Source organism: Lissotriton vulgaris, chromosome 5, assembly GCF_964263255.1.
Source record: "Lissotriton vulgaris chromosome 5, aLisVul1.2, whole genome shotgun sequence".
Taxonomy (NCBI): Eukaryota; Metazoa; Chordata; class Amphibia; order Caudata; family Salamandridae; genus Lissotriton; species Lissotriton vulgaris.
This window is the reverse complement of record NC_141693.1, coordinates 72,201,707-72,217,079: the sequence shown is the minus strand read 5'-3', so window position 1 is coordinate 72,217,079 and position 15,373 is coordinate 72,201,707. Positions and strand designations below refer to the sequence as shown.

The window sequence follows — 15,373 nt, the reverse complement described above, 5'->3', positions numbered from 1 at the left end:
CGAGGCGGGTCTTGCCAATATGGGCAATCTGTACCCTGGAGGGCAATATCTCACGGAGGCGGATTTAGAGTATGTATTGAATCCCACACTGCTGTTTCAATATGTTTGTTACAGATTGCCTACAGCGGTACGGGACCATTATACCTGCTTCCCGGAGGAACCGCCCGTGTCAAAGGCTTTACAGCTGGTACTGGTCGTCGCTTCGCGGAAACACCTGCTTACCAGGCTGTACACGGCACTGCAAGAGGAGACGATATGTCCAGAGGATAAAAGTCTGGCAAGGTGGAACAGACAACTGGAGCCGGTAATTACGATGTATGAATGGGAACAAATCTGTATGTGACAGGTCATTTGTCGCCTAATTGCAATCTTTGTATTATCCACTTGAAATTCATACACCAAACATACCACACCCCGCAGAAACTCCACAGACTGGGTCTCAGAGAATCTGACTGTTGTCGAAGGTGTGGGCGGGAGGAGGCGGGCTTCTTGCATTTGGCCTGGCAGTGTGGGGCTGTACAATCATTCTGGGTGGCTATGCTGGAACTGGTCTACACAATGGTGGGGTACAGACTGGAGTGTACGCCGCTTGTGTGCTTGCTGGGATATGTGCCAGGTGTGAAGGGTGTTGTGGGCCACTTTGTGAGAGTGGCGTTGCTACTGGTCAAAAGGCGGGTACTCTTTACTTGGGATGGTCGCCTACGCCCTCGTACGTCTCAGTGGTTAAAAGACATGGTGTATTGCCAGCAGCAGTTGGAACTGTTTCAGGAGGAGCTGCCAACTGGGTCTCGTCCCAAAGACATCTGGGCTCCTTTGAGGGAATACTTGTTGGCGCGAAGTGAACAGCTGGACTGATGGACTGTAGTTAACATGGACGTGGGTTACTCTGTGTTGCTTCGATAAGAGAACTCAATCTGCTGCTAGGTGTCTGAACATTGTGGTCTTGGGGAGGGGTGGGGGGGTCGCCGGGTGGGGTAGGTGGGGGGGGGGAGTTCTTGTTGATGGTTTTAGGGATTATAATGTGATATGTGTTGGCAGCACGAACTAAGTGCACGAGATCCTGACTTTGTGACACGCTATGATGCTGCTCCATAAGTTCAAGGCGCCGCCGAGCTTCAGAGATGTTGGCTTAATGGCTGTGTTTTCATAATGTGGAAGGTTGCTGAACACGCCACTGGCCTCTGGGTTGTAGGAGTATGGCTGTGTCACCCGCAGATGTTACAATAAAACACTTAAAAAAAAAAGGATGCCAGGACACAACCCTGTCTTACCCCTCTCTCCACGTTAAAAGAAGCCGTGAGTTCCCCACCTGTTCCAAAGCGCACCCTTGCCGTAGCATTTGTGTATACTTCTTGTAGGAAATTTAGCATAGAGATCTCTATACCCATCTCACTTAGGATAGTCCATAATTTAGAATGATTTACGCAGTCAAAGGCTGCTGTTAGATCCACGTAAACCATATATAGGTTTCCCCCCTTCCCACATTTATATTTCCCCATCAGTAGTGTCAAGTTTAGTGCTTGTTCCGTGGTGCCCATGCCTTCCCTGAACCCGAACTGGAGATCCGACAATATAATATTATCCTCAGACCATTGATGTAAACGGTTGAGAATGATCCGTCCCGCTATCTTCCCTAAAGAATCTAGCAAAGAGATAGGTCGATAGGAGGATGGACTTTGTCGATCTCCTTTTTTGAATATCGGGACCAGGATTGATTCGGACCATGAATCAATAAGGCCCACTGCACATCAGGCTTCCAAAACCCTTGTGAGGACTGGGGTCCAGAGGTCCTTATTATATTTAAACAAATCTACTGGTACCCCGTTTTGGCCGGGGGCCTTACCCCCTTTACTAGCTAATATAGCGTGTTCGACTTCCAACAGAGAGATATCAAGGTTGATAGGAAAAACTGAGAAATTAGTATGGGGGCTTACTCTCTCCCCTAAACTTTTGGAACTTTGAGAACTCTTTTTCTTATCACAGATCCCAAATATCTGCGAGAAGTGTTCCACCCATAGATTTTCATCTATGAGTATTTCAGTATTTGGAACATCACTAGCTTCGGATAAAAAAGGAGATTTAACACATTTCCAAAAGGCCGTGCTATCCTTCTCTTTGCAGCATTTATGTAACTGTTCCCATATCTCATTCTTTAATTCAGTTTTCCTACTTTTAATAACCTTGTTATATTCTTTTCTAAGAAGAGCTATTTCTTTTTTTATCCCTAACATCTTTATAAAGGGAAAGTTTTAAGTCAGAGTATGCTTTGGCGCATGCTCTGTTAAACCATCCTTTAGGTTTCTCCTTCTTTTTCTGTTGGCAGTTCAGATTGCTTCCTATTGCTCGTGTTATGGCCTCAAAATTGGCTAGGATTTCTTGATTAGAGGAAGCAGCATCTAAACATATCTCTATTGATTTACGGGAGTTTTTTATCACCTCAGTTGTGATCTGAAGGGGGTCAACTCTGTCCCACTTAAGTGAGTACCCGTTCAGCCTACTTAGAGAGAGGGTTTTCTGTCCTAATATTCTGGCCAGTTCCCTCCTACTGGTTTTATTAGGATACAATAGTTTAACGCTATTAGGGAAATGATCGCTAGTAGCGTTGTCATGTGTTTTAAAATGTAGAATGTGGGACGCAGCATTCCTTGACACAAATATAAAATCAATGATAGTACTCGCTCCTCTACCATTGAAAGTCCGAGTCAGTGGGACCGGTGGTACTGCTAGTTCGTTAGCCAAACCAAGTTCCAAGATAGAAAGTATATCATTTAATCTAATCCCACTTTCCGAATGAGGAAAATGTGTTAAATTGTTCCCGTCTTCGTCTACCACGCCACAGGTTAAGTTATTATTATAGCCACACGGTGTTAGATTAAAATCTCCGCCCCAAGTTATAAATATATTTTTAGAGTTCTAATATTTAAGTTCCATTGGAGTATGGCTAATCTCTTTTAAGACCGTGATTAACTTAGGTCTTTGGATGTTATTATAAACGTTAACCAGCACATAGATATCGTGTTTAGTCATGCCAAGGGTGATTACTTGGAAGTTTGGTTCCAATTTAACTGGAACTATTTCTTTAAACTCTACAAGATTGGAGATAAATGTTGTCAATCCCCCCTTAGCTCTCCCTGAAATCGAGGGAATATCGGGGGAAAAATAGGTATTATTACCCTCCAGGTGTATAGCGGAGGTAGCCCAGGTCTCCTGTAAACAAAGAACATTGCACTTTCCAGTGAAGCCAAGCCATTTATTGTTAAATAATTTAGAACGCAGCCCTGCTATGTTCCAATAAACAATGTCTAACCCGGGCTCACTGGAAGATCCTTTCTGGAGAATATTTCTATTAGGCCTCCCATTATCGTCCTGATTAATTTCATTCCCCAGGTTTTTGTCTTCTGGGGCAGTAGTATTGTACAATAATGGAGGGTTACCCTTCGCTATACTAGGAATTTGTCTAACCTGGGGTTCGAGATCAAAGGAAGTTGTCCCTGTGGGTGATAGTTGTTTAGAGTTTAAATAAATTTCCGTGTACAAGGGACCAGCACCAGTAAATTGATTCTGCTTCATGTGTTGTTTGGCTTTAGATTTAGACAGTCAGTCTATTTCTTCCAGACCCGACAACACATTAAACCTATTGTGTGTTTGAGGGTTATTCCATTGACCTTGAGTGGGGCATGTCTGTTGGTGGTATAAGTATTCGTGGGTATACTACAAGGTGGATAAAAAAAGCCCAACGGTAAAAGATTAATCCTACCCTCTAGTAGCAAACTATTACCTTCTGCCCAAAGTATGTTATTCACAAGTGCTGGAGTTTTGAATGTAAAAACAATACAGTCACCTGGAAATATTTTCTCTCAAAGCCCGACCCACTGACCTCTTCTTGCCATTTTAAATTCAGAAAAAAGCTGTTGCGAGAATCCAATCCTCCTTCCCAAACAGTGTAGTTTCTTATTTCTCAGCATCTGCCATGTTTTTCTAATGGGGCCTTTTTGGGCACGTTTGCCAGAATCACTACATAGGGGGTTACTTCAGGTGGAAGGAGAAGATGTTCATCTATTGGATATTTGTACAATACTTGGGATGGAACTGAAGGTAGTAAGGAATGAGAGCTCTTTGGAGCGTGGGGGGAAATGTTAAACCTATTTACATTTCTTGGATTCTTGGATCCATGATATCCCTGTACCCATTCTCTACCTCTATAGTGTTTAAGGAGTTACCTGCCCCAGTTTGTGAGAGATGGACGTTCCCAGTATTAGATGTTCTGTCTGGGTGGATAGGCAGCTTTAGGGCATTTGTTTCCTTAGATCTAATGTCAACTACGGTAGGTTGTCTGATTTGTGTATTGCTATCTATATTTACGGGACAGTTTTCCTTAGCTAACCAATCCCTGTCCTTGCCTTGATTAATTTTCATTTACATAAGTTTTTCAATATGTGTCAATCTAGCGCCCAATTGGTCTAATGTAATTCTCACATGTAAGTCCAATCTCTCTACCAGGCTTGGTAAGGTCTTCAAATCGGCATTATGGATATCATTTCTTCTATAACTATCTTCCTTCCCCTTGTATGAGCCTTTCCTGTTTCCCACTTTTCTCTTGCCTTGATGATCTTTTCATATCGCCGTAGGAGGGATGGGCTTAGATTGATATTACTCTCCTTCAGTAGTAGACTGTTCTTTTTCTGTGGTGGTTGGAGCGGAGAATCATAATCGCTAGAAAAAATCTCCTGCGGGAGAATCTAGATGTAACCGTTTAAAATTGGGTTAGAATCTAAGCTTTGGCTCACAGGGTCTGGAATTTTGGGTTGTTCGGGATCAGGGAATACAGTTGATGTACCTGCTTCCAGTGATTCTACCACTGAGGATATCTGCTTATCTAGCACCCCCATTGCCTCTATAAGATAACTTAGTAAAGTTTGTTGAGTGTCACTGGTTGTTCTAGTACTTCCTCCAGGTTTTGGGCTCATTAGCTTCCTTTTACCCATTGCTAATTTGTATTTCAGACAACTAGTCAATAGTTCAGTAGGATAAAAAAAAGGAGTCCAGTAGTTCCACAAGGCCTTCTTCTTAAAATATCCCCACAACAACCTTATATTGCAGTTTGCTTAATAAAGATGGAATGGTAGCAGTATCGCTCACAATATATGGACAAGAAATGCAAGTCCGGACCCAAAATCAAACCCAAAAAATTTCCAGAGGGAAAACAGATGTGATAAGTCCAAAAGTGTTTATATAATATTAAGTCTTACTGTCACTTATGCGGATATTCCCTGTTACAGCCAAGAGAAAGGGCTCTGCCCGGTCTCATTCAGGTACAGACGGGTAAGGACGAGCCGCGGGAGCCCTGCTGGCAATTTCAAGGGCTGACGAGATCCCGTGAGAGCGCACTGCCTCTTGGGAATTGTGGTCCTGGGCAGTCCTGCGCTCCGCGGTGAAAGGGCGGGCGGGTTGTTGCAGGCAGCAAAGGGATTCCTTGGACCCGGCTCGGGCCCCACACCGCGTGGTCAGGCAAACAGAAGGTTTCCAACAGGTCTCCAACAAAATGGTGATATGACTGACACAGCCCCCAATTGTCACCACTACATTTAGTATATACATTTCCAAACCGGTAGAGAGGAGGGGAAGGAAGAGAAACAAATTCCACACCGGGTGCTCCTAAGAAAATATGCTATTAGATGCATTATGTGACACCTTTTACTTGTCCTTCATTTATGTTAACATTCCCCGCTGGCTGTTTCTTTTTGTAAGTACCTCTAGGCCTTACAATAGCATTATATTTGCTTTTGTGCTTATGCTAATATTTGATAAAGTGTCTGGTGCTTATACATTTAAAAAATCTATGAACAAGTCATATACAAATTAGAATATATACAATAAAATCACAAATAATCTTATCACAAGTATATAAAATAAATAAAATTAACCATTAAAATAGCAGCATAATAAGTTAAGCCATCCCGTGCTAAAATCATATCATGATCTTTGGTGCGTGGATGCATTTAAAAAAGAAAACCTATATCTGGGATGTTTTAAATGGTATAGTGGGAAACTAATATATTTCACAGTTCCTTTCTGTTACAATCTCTTGAATGTTACTCATCCATGCAGAAGATTAGTCTTCCCTGCATTTAGCATACTCACTACCCTGTCCGTGCTTGTTCCGTGTTCTTTAATGCTCTACTTCGTGTCATCCACGCATGGAGCAAATATCTGGACAGGCCACAGACTAGATATTCTTTGCTGTCACTTTCAAAATTCTGATAATTCTATTAAACGATTAGCTGCCAGAATTCGACAGATTGGGACTATCCAGGTCCCTCTTGTTTGTACATGTGACAGCAAAATGATTCAAGAACACCTTTACACCATGGACAACTGGGTGGGATGTCGGCACTATTCCAGCTACTAACGAAACTTTTAACTGGAAGGATGCCATACCTAAATCTTAGATAAAGTAATCTTGCGAGTGGTGGCTCTATTCGGTTCAAGACATTTTCTTGCTGCATTTTGTCTTTAATGTTGAGGAATAAGATTGTTAATGCCCCTGCACTATTCCCATTTAACCAGGTTTCCTCTACTTGGCTCCAATATTTATTTTTGAGGAGATTTTCCGATTTTTTAAAATAATTTCCGGGGGATAGCCATAGGTCACTCATGCCAAGTTTGCCCAACCATTTCTTAATGTGGTTGGGTAACTGGACACTACCTTTGGTGTCCAGTGATAATATTTCTTGTAGCGATTCTTTCATTGGCAGTGGTGACTCATTTACCCATGTGCACATCCAAATAATTAGAGGCCGTAGGATAATTGCGTAGGCAACACTCTTCATGCCCAGATCTAAGCGCATTGGTGTTAGTGGGGCGTTTCGGGGAAACTCCAGCACAGATCTAATTAGATTATTTTCTGGTTTTTCATTAGTGGTTGCATTAGTGTGTCTGCAGAGTTCCGCACCATAGAAGGCAGCCGCAAACAGTAATAAAGTGAGAACACAACACTAATAAAATCCTAAAGCAATTAAAAATAAGCATTAGCAAAGCAAATAGGTCTCGCTGTATAGTGGAGAGATATTATTGATGACTAATCTTGGGAAGTAGGTTAAAGTGTTGTAAATTGTTTTTGAGGGAGTATAGTGTTATAGAGTGGATTATAGTATTAGAATTTAGTAGGAAGGATAGCGGTTAGAGACTGAAATATAGCATTAATTATTTTGGGATTGGGTGGACTGGTGTCAGGTTCAGTCAGGTAAGACACCCACCTGAATCTCCTTGCTCTTGATGACGACGAGCGAGCCCAATCCTCCCAAGAGTTCCCCAAGAGCCAGAAGAATTGACCCTCTGTCTCCCAGGAAGCTCCCGAAGGAAAAGGGGGAATGGGCGAGAGAGAGTCCTCCTGAGGTGACTGGAATCTCTTGCATATCAGGAGACTTGCTTCAGTTATTCTGTATGAGAGGTAGTATCGTCAGGTACACTGGCTAATGCAATCTAAAGAAACAAACAGGTAAGAAAGGTAAGTAATTATGCACAGGGTATTATGACGTAGGTTTCATGACATTAAGCATTTAACTATTAGTATTATTAATATATATACCTAAATCTAGGACTCTCCGTTTAGCTCTCTTGTATTCTGTACATATGTTTGCACTGACTTTTGGATTCTTTCTTTAAGCTACAAGGAATAACAAATCATTACTTCACTTTCTAATTCCTGACATTGAAAATTATAACTAATGAATGTTTAACATCTTTTGGTTACCTCTGCACATAAAAAAATAATAATAATAATGTTCTCGGAAAATATAAGCTCAAAGATTACAGAACAAAGTTCCTTGAAAAATAAGCACAGAGTCTTAGTCTTTTGGCACCACAATTTAGACTGTTGACCTTGTATCTGTCGAGTTCAATGTTCATAATATGCACTGCCTTCTGCACTGCCTTCCCTTGGATAACCTCTCCAAGATTCAATAAACAAATGCGTCTTTTTAAACTTATTATATCTTGAAAAGGCCAAAAATAACTCACCACGCCTTCAGAAGATTGTGAGCACCTAAAACTTACCTGCACTGGTCTTTCTTTTTTTTTTTGCAGGGTCAGGATGCGTTCTAGAGTGTCACCGGATGTGTGGGGAAGCCGAAAAAGGAAGTTGCTGATGTCGGGAATGGAAGAAAAAGTCGGAATGAAGACAACAGGAGCCAACCTCTTGAGAGCAGCCAAGCGGGGAAAGCTGAGCAGTCTCGAGGGGCCGCTGCTCAGATGCGACCAAGTGAAAGGTTCCGGGAAGCTTGGGCTGTTACCTCAATCCAGGTATGTGCTGGCGCTGCCTCCGCTGTGACGAGACCAAGCGCACGAGCACTGATGCGAGCGTCTTAAATAGTCTCTGCCGCTCCAGGGGCGTAACACAGGCCCCCCCCCCAGCCCACGCGGTGCGGGGGGTGCCCTAGCTCCAAGGGGCCCCCTCGGCACTACACTCTGGCGGGAGAGCTCCTGATTGAGCCCGGAGGGGCCCCCCCTAAGTACCGTGCAGGAAGGCCCTCTCGCTTTTCGTTACGCCAGTGTGCCGCTCGTGTCGGTCTTCAGGACCCGGGCTTCACGTGGTTGGCAGTTTACCCGTGAAGCATGAGTGCAGTTCCCAGTGCGGAGTTCTAAAACGAGAGAAATACTCACGAGTCTCAATGCGATGTCTGTTAAGCACACGAGCATGCAAGCGAGTCTTGTTTCAAATTCAGTTCTAGTGCTTTCTCTCTCTGTTTTAGAATATTTAAATATCTTTCCTGCTTTTGATCTTTTACATACTTTCTACCAGACTCAATGCATGTTTACACATAAATACATTAAGGGCCCGATGTAGGTAGGGCTTTACCGATCGGTATCGGCCGAAAATACCGATTTTTGGCCCTTACCGATCGGTAAACAGCCATCGAGATGTAGGGAACCAGAAACAGAACGAATCGGATAGAAAACCGATTCGGAATGTGTACCGAATGTGAAAGAATCCGAGACGTACATACCGAAAATCGGATATGTAACGAATCGGAAAAACACCGATTCGGATACAAAGACCGAATCGGTCCATGTACCGAATCGTTAGTGACACCGAATCGGAAAATCGCCGATTCGGTCCCACTACCGAATCGTTAGTGACACCGAATCGGAAAATCGCCGAATCGGTCCCACTACCGATTCGTTACTGACACCGAATCAGAAATTCACCGATTCGGTCCGTGTACCGAATCGGAAAAAATACCGATTCGGACATGATCCGATTCGGAAAACATGCCGATTCGTATGAATCTCCGATCGGGAAATTCCCCGATACCGAGATGTAGGGAGGCACAGAAACACCGAAATCGGCTCAAAATCGGTAGAATTCACTCGGTATTTACCATGGATTGCAATCAGGTGGTAACCAACTCCAACCCATATAAACAGTCCCAAAATGCATTGCAACTTGCAGGATGGCAGCTTTCTATGTCATTGCGAGGCGGCTACGGCTACAGCAGGAAGGACAGAGGGAATGGCTAAGAAATGAACAGGTCTACAGACAGAGGATAACCCTGTTCATGCTCACTGAGGCTGAGATCCTACAGAGATACAGGCTGGACTCTGACACCATACTTGAGCTCATCAGGGACCTTAAGCCATACTTGGACCACCACACCCCAAGGGCACACGCCATCCCTGCGCACGTCCAGGTGCTATGCAGCCTACACCTGGTAGCGTCTGGCAGCTATCAAAGTGGAGCAGCAGCAGCAGGAGGGGTGAGCCAGAGCAGCCTGTCAAGGTTCTTCCACATATTCCTTGACGCCATGATAGACAGGATGGACCAATACATCTCATTCCCTGCAACCCACGCAGAACTGCTACAAACCAAAGCGGACTTCTACCAGATGGCACACTTTCCCCAAGTCATCGGTTGCATAGATGGCACGCATATTCCGATTTGCCCACCAGCGGACACCGAATACATATACCGCAATCGGAAATCGACACACACCATCAACGTGCAGGTGATCTGCAATGCCAAGTGCACCATCACAGACCTGGTAGCAAAATTTCCAGGGAGTACCCATGACTCCTATATATTCCAACAGAGCGGCATATATGCACGGCTGATGGCTGGCGATTTTGGAGAAGGATACCTCCTAGGTGAGCCACATCATCAGACCCCCATAACACATAGTAGGTAGGTGTAATACATGTATGCATGTGTCTAATGTGACCCCTTTCTCTTCCAGGCGACAGTGCATATGCCCTCCGCTCATTCATACTCACCCCCTACCTCAACCCCTCCACACCCAGCCAAAGGAGGTATAACCGGGCCCACATACGCACCAGGAATGTTGTTGAACGGACCTTTGGCATCTGGAAAAGTAGATTCAGATGCCTGCACAAGAGTGGAGGTGCAAGGCAGTATACCCCCATCACCTGCTGCAAGATCATAGCTGTATGTGCAATGTTACACAACCTTGCGGTCAAGAAGGGCACTGAGGTGGAGTTGTCTGACTACGAGGACTATGACGACGACGAAGCTGTGCCACTGACACAGCCAGCTGGGGTGTGTACGCCATGTGATGGCAGATACAGACGTGAGGAGATCACTGAGAACTATTTCTGACTGAGTACAGATGCAAAGACAGCTAAATGTTGCTTGGAAAATAAAATTTTTAATAGTGATGCACCACAGTTACATCACTGAAGTGCATCATAAAATGGAGTCTGTCAAAACAAATAAAGTCCAGGGTCCTGGTATGATCATCCCCCCTTGCCAGCCTATTTTTTGGCCCGCTTTCCAGACCCACTGGGGTGTCCCCCGGCCCCCTCCGAATGGCCTGCAGCATCAGCGGATCGCCTGGTGCTCCTCCTTGGCTCTGATGCAGCGCTGGCCGGGCTGCTGCGGCTGCTGCTGTCTCCAGCATCACCCAGGTCCAGGGCAGGATTGGAGGCGGCGTTTGAAATTAACATGGCCTCCATGGCCGTGGTGATTCTGGCCATCCCCCTGGTCAGCTCAGCCGTTTGCTGACTCTGCACCGACTCCTGATTTGCGCTTCGGATGCACAGCTGGGCGGTCGCCGATGCAAGGCGGGCCATGGCCCGGTTGAGCACCCGGGCATCCCTCCTGCGCGCAACCTCATGCTCCTCCTGCCTGGCAGAGGAGTGGGTGATGGCAGTGGTCAGCCTGCCCAACCCTGCTGCCACCTCCTTGTTGCTGTCCACAACAGCCTGGAACCCCTTCACCAACTCCCCCATCTGCAGGTTGTGCTGCAGGAGCTGGCGTTGGCAGGCCATGGTGGATCTGGCCTGTTGGCGCTGGATTTTGACCATCTGGCCCTCCAGGCCCAGGAACACACTGCCCTCCCGTGCTGGTGCAGCAGTGGTGGTGGTGGTGGTGGTGGCACGGCGTCTGGCACTGCTGCCTCCGGCCTGCTGAGTGGGCTGGGGTGCCACTGGTGGTGGTGTGGTGCTGGCCGGTCCCGGTGCCCCTGCTCCCAGGACAGGTAGGACGGGTGGCAAGGCCACGGTTGTGGCAGGAGCTGTTGTCGGCGGAATGGTCTGCCTTGTTGGGGAGTTGCATGGTGAAAATTGCAAGGGGGGTGAGCTGGGCAGTTCTGGGGAGTGCACTGCCTGGAAATCAATCACCAGGACTCCCTCCATTCCAAGCCCTGTGGTGTCTCCTTCCTCATCCTCATCCTCCTCCTCCTGGCCAGGCTGGCTGGTGCTCGGCCCTGCCACTGCAGTAGTAGATGTCGAGGCTCCCTCTGCTGCCACAGTGGTGCTGCCTGATGGTGCCCCTAGGTACAAAGAAGCATTTGTAAACTGAGTGCCGATGTATTACAGGCAGTACAATTATGGCATTCCACATGTCCTTGCATCTCCTTACACCGTGTCACACTGTTTCCTGTCTTGTGATTCTGCACTGACATATCTGGCTAACTTCTGCTGACTACATGTACCATGATGCTTGTCTCTTGTATGTTGGTGGCAGTACAGTGCTGGTGTTTGCCTATGCATTGTGTCTAATGGGGAGGTGTCTGGTAGGGTGTGTCATGATGCGCATGCTTCTTACCTGTAGCTGTGGCCATCGCAGTGCTGTCCAGGGTCCCGATCCCTACGATGCTCGCCCTCTCGATGGTGCTGGAGACAATTTCCTCCAGCTCGGTGAGGGGTGGCGCCGGGTTCTGGCCTCCTCCGGTGTGTCCAGCCTGCCTCTGGATTTCGGCCAGCTTCCTCTTGGTGAGGCTGCGGAGGTCGTAGAACCTTTTCTTTAGTTCCTCAATGGACCTGGGGGTGACTCCAGCAGCATTGACCTTCTGTGCGATGTCGGTCCACAATCTCCTCTTCGTGCTGTCTGGCACGCTGAGGGACAGCCTGCCAAAGAGCTGGCGGTGCACCCTCACCACCTCCTCAACCAGCACCTGCAGTTCTGTGGTGGTGAATTTGGGCTTCCTCTTTTGGGAGGACTTCTGGCTTCCTGCCTGATCTGCCATATTCTCCTGCTCCTGCTCAGTCTGCAACCTCCTTCTCCCACTGCTGCTAACTGTGTGTTGGGCTCAGGCAGGCTTTCCAGTAACTTCTAGAAACTTCTTAATTGTCTGCACCTGCCAGGGTTGCCACTCCCTGTTTGGGTGGGGGAGGGGGAGCCACCTCATTGGCTGAATCGCCTATTGCCGAAGCGGCTTTTACCGAATCGGTATTAGCCGAATCGGTAAAATCCGATTCGGTATTATCCGAATCGGTAAAAGCCGAATCGGTTCAAGCAATGCATTCCTATGGGCTTTTTCGCCATGGGTCTATGATTGCCGAATCGGTTTTGACCGAATCGGCTTTTACCGAATCGGTATACGCCGATTCGGAAATGTCCGATTCGGTGAGAGCCGATTCGGTGTTTTCCGATTCGTTGTTGGCCAAATCGGTAATTTCCGATTCGGAACGAGCTGAATCGGAACGTACCGATTCTCATTACCGATGCCGACCGATTCGGTTTTCATTCGGTATTTTTTACCTACATATCGTTTTCCGATTTCAGAATACCGATTCGGCCCGCCTCGGTATTTTGAAATCGGAAAATCGCGTTTACCTACATCGGGCCCTAAATGTGAAGCCCTAAGGGCCAGATGTAGGTAGGATTGATTTACCACTTCTTAAATACCGAATTTTACCGATTCGGTATTTAAGAAGTGGTAAATATGAAGGGGGGAGATGTAGGTATTTCCAGATGTGGAAATACCGAATCGTTAAGATTCGGTATTTACCGAATCTGGAAATACCGATTCGGTATTTCCTATTGATTCCTATGGGCTGTGAAGCACATAGGAATCAATGGGCAATATCAAGTCATAAGTCAAGTCAAGTCATAAAATTTGTATAGCGCACTACATACCCAGAGGGTTTCAAGGCGCTTAGGAGGGGGAGGAGGATTATTTGTCAAATATCGACGTTTTAAGCTGCTTACTGAACGCTAGGTGGTTCTGGGTGAGGCGCAGGTAAGCGGGGAGTGAGTTCCATGTTTTAGCAGCCAGGTATGAAAAGGATCTGCCTCCCATGGTGGTCTTGCTGATGCGAGGTACAGTGGCGAGGGCTTGGCTGGAAGAACGTAGTTGGCGGGGGGGGGGGTGTAGAAGGACCGGCGAGAGTTGAGGCAATCTGGTCCGATGTAGTAGAGTGATTTGTGCGCGTGGGTAAGCAGTCGGAAAGTGATCCTCTTATTGACGGGTAGCCAGTGGAGGTCTTTAAGGTGACCAGAGATGTGTTCGTTGCGTGGGATGTCTAATATGAGTCTGGCTGATGCGTTTTGGATTAGTTGAAGTTTCTTCTGGAGTTTTGCGGTAGTGCCCGCGTAGAGGGTGTTTCCGTAGTCCAGTCGGCTCGTGACCAGAGCGTGGGTGACTGTTTTCCTTGTTTCGGAGGGGATCCAGCGAAATGTTTTTCTGAGCATGCGAAGAATGTTGAAGCAGGAAGAGGATACGGCGCTGACTTGTCTGTTCATCGAAAGTGAGGAATCCAGGATGACGCCTAGGTTCCGTGCGTGGTCTGTCGGGATGGGTGCTTTTCCGAGGGCTTCCGGCCACCAGGAGTCGTCCCATGCAGAGGGGGAAGTACCTAAGATGAGGACTTCTGTTTTGTCTGAGTTCAGTTTCAGACGGCTTAGCTTCATCCATTCGGCAACTTCTTTCATTCCTTCGTGAAGGTTAGTTTTGGCGGTGCTGGGGTCATTGGTGAGAGAAAGGATTAGTTGAGTGTCGTCCGCGTAGGAGATGATGTTGAGGTTGTGTTGGCGTGCGATGGCCGCGAGGGGGCTCATGTATACGTTGAAGAGGGTGGGACTGAGTGAGGATCCTTGAGGTACTCCGCAGATGACTTCAGAGGCCTCGGACTTGAATGGAGGAAGGCGGACTCTCTGGGTTCTTCCGGTGAGGAATGAGGTGATCCATTCAAGTGCTTTTCCTTGGATTCCGATGTTATTGAGGCGTTGTAGAAGGGTGCTGTGGCAGACTGTGTCGAATGCTGCAGAGAGGTCGAGGAGGATGAGGGCGACTGTGTCTCCATTGTCCAGTAGAGTTCGAATGTCGTCTGTTGCTGCGATGAGGGCGGTCTCAGTGCTATGTTTTGCTCGGAAGCCAGATTGTGAGGGGTCGAGGGATTTGTTGGCTTCGAGGAAAGCGGCGAGCTGGTTGTTGACGGCTTTCTCGATGACTTTGGCCGGGAATGGAAGAAGCGAGATGGGGCGGTAGTTTTTGAGTTCGGTGGGGTCCGCTGTTGGTTTTTTCAGAAGGGCGGTGAGTTCAGCGTGTTTCCAGTTTTCTGGGAAAGTGGCGGAGTTGAAGGAGCAGTTGATAACGTCTCTTCTGTAATTACAGAATCGGTAAATACCGATTTTAGCAAGGGTGCAGGGGGTGTCACTTTGACACCCTCTGGCACCCCAAAAATAGGCATGTGCGCCATGTGGCACACAGACATGCCCTAAGGGCATGTCTGTCTGTCACATGGCTAGGTGTTCATGTGCATGCACACCTGAATTCGGTATTTTAACACCCAATTGGATTGGGTGTTAAAATACCGAATTTGTAGGGCCTTTGGGACTCTGAAGAGTCCCACCTACATATGGATTTACAGAATCGGTATATTTACCGATTCGGTAAAATACCGAAGTGGTAAATTTACCGAATCGGTAAATATACCTATTCTGTAAATTCAGACCCACCTACATCTCAAAAGCCAAATACCGGTCGGTACGGCCGAATTCGGCCGTTACCGACCGGTATTTGGCTACCTACATCTGGCCCTAAGTCCTGGCATAAAATAAAACATGTGTGCTCATGACAACTGGGGAGAGCGATACAGGGAAAAATAGAGCATAGAACGCACAGTACTTTGTATG

General features: G+C 46.8%; 1 protein-coding gene across 1 annotated transcript in view; it reads left to right on the top strand.

The window, feature by feature from the left end:
- Nucleotides 1-15,373, top strand: part of LOC147710216 (E3 ubiquitin-protein ligase TRIM39-like) — a 253,845-nt gene that overhangs the window by 105,702 nt on the left and 132,770 nt on the right. The window contains exon 5 of the mRNA XM_086920893.1: nt 8,086-8,301. Within this exon, the coding sequence (XP_086777019.1) occupies nt 8,086-8,301 (216 nt within the window). The remainder of the gene's footprint in view (nt 1-8,085; nt 8,302-15,373) is intronic.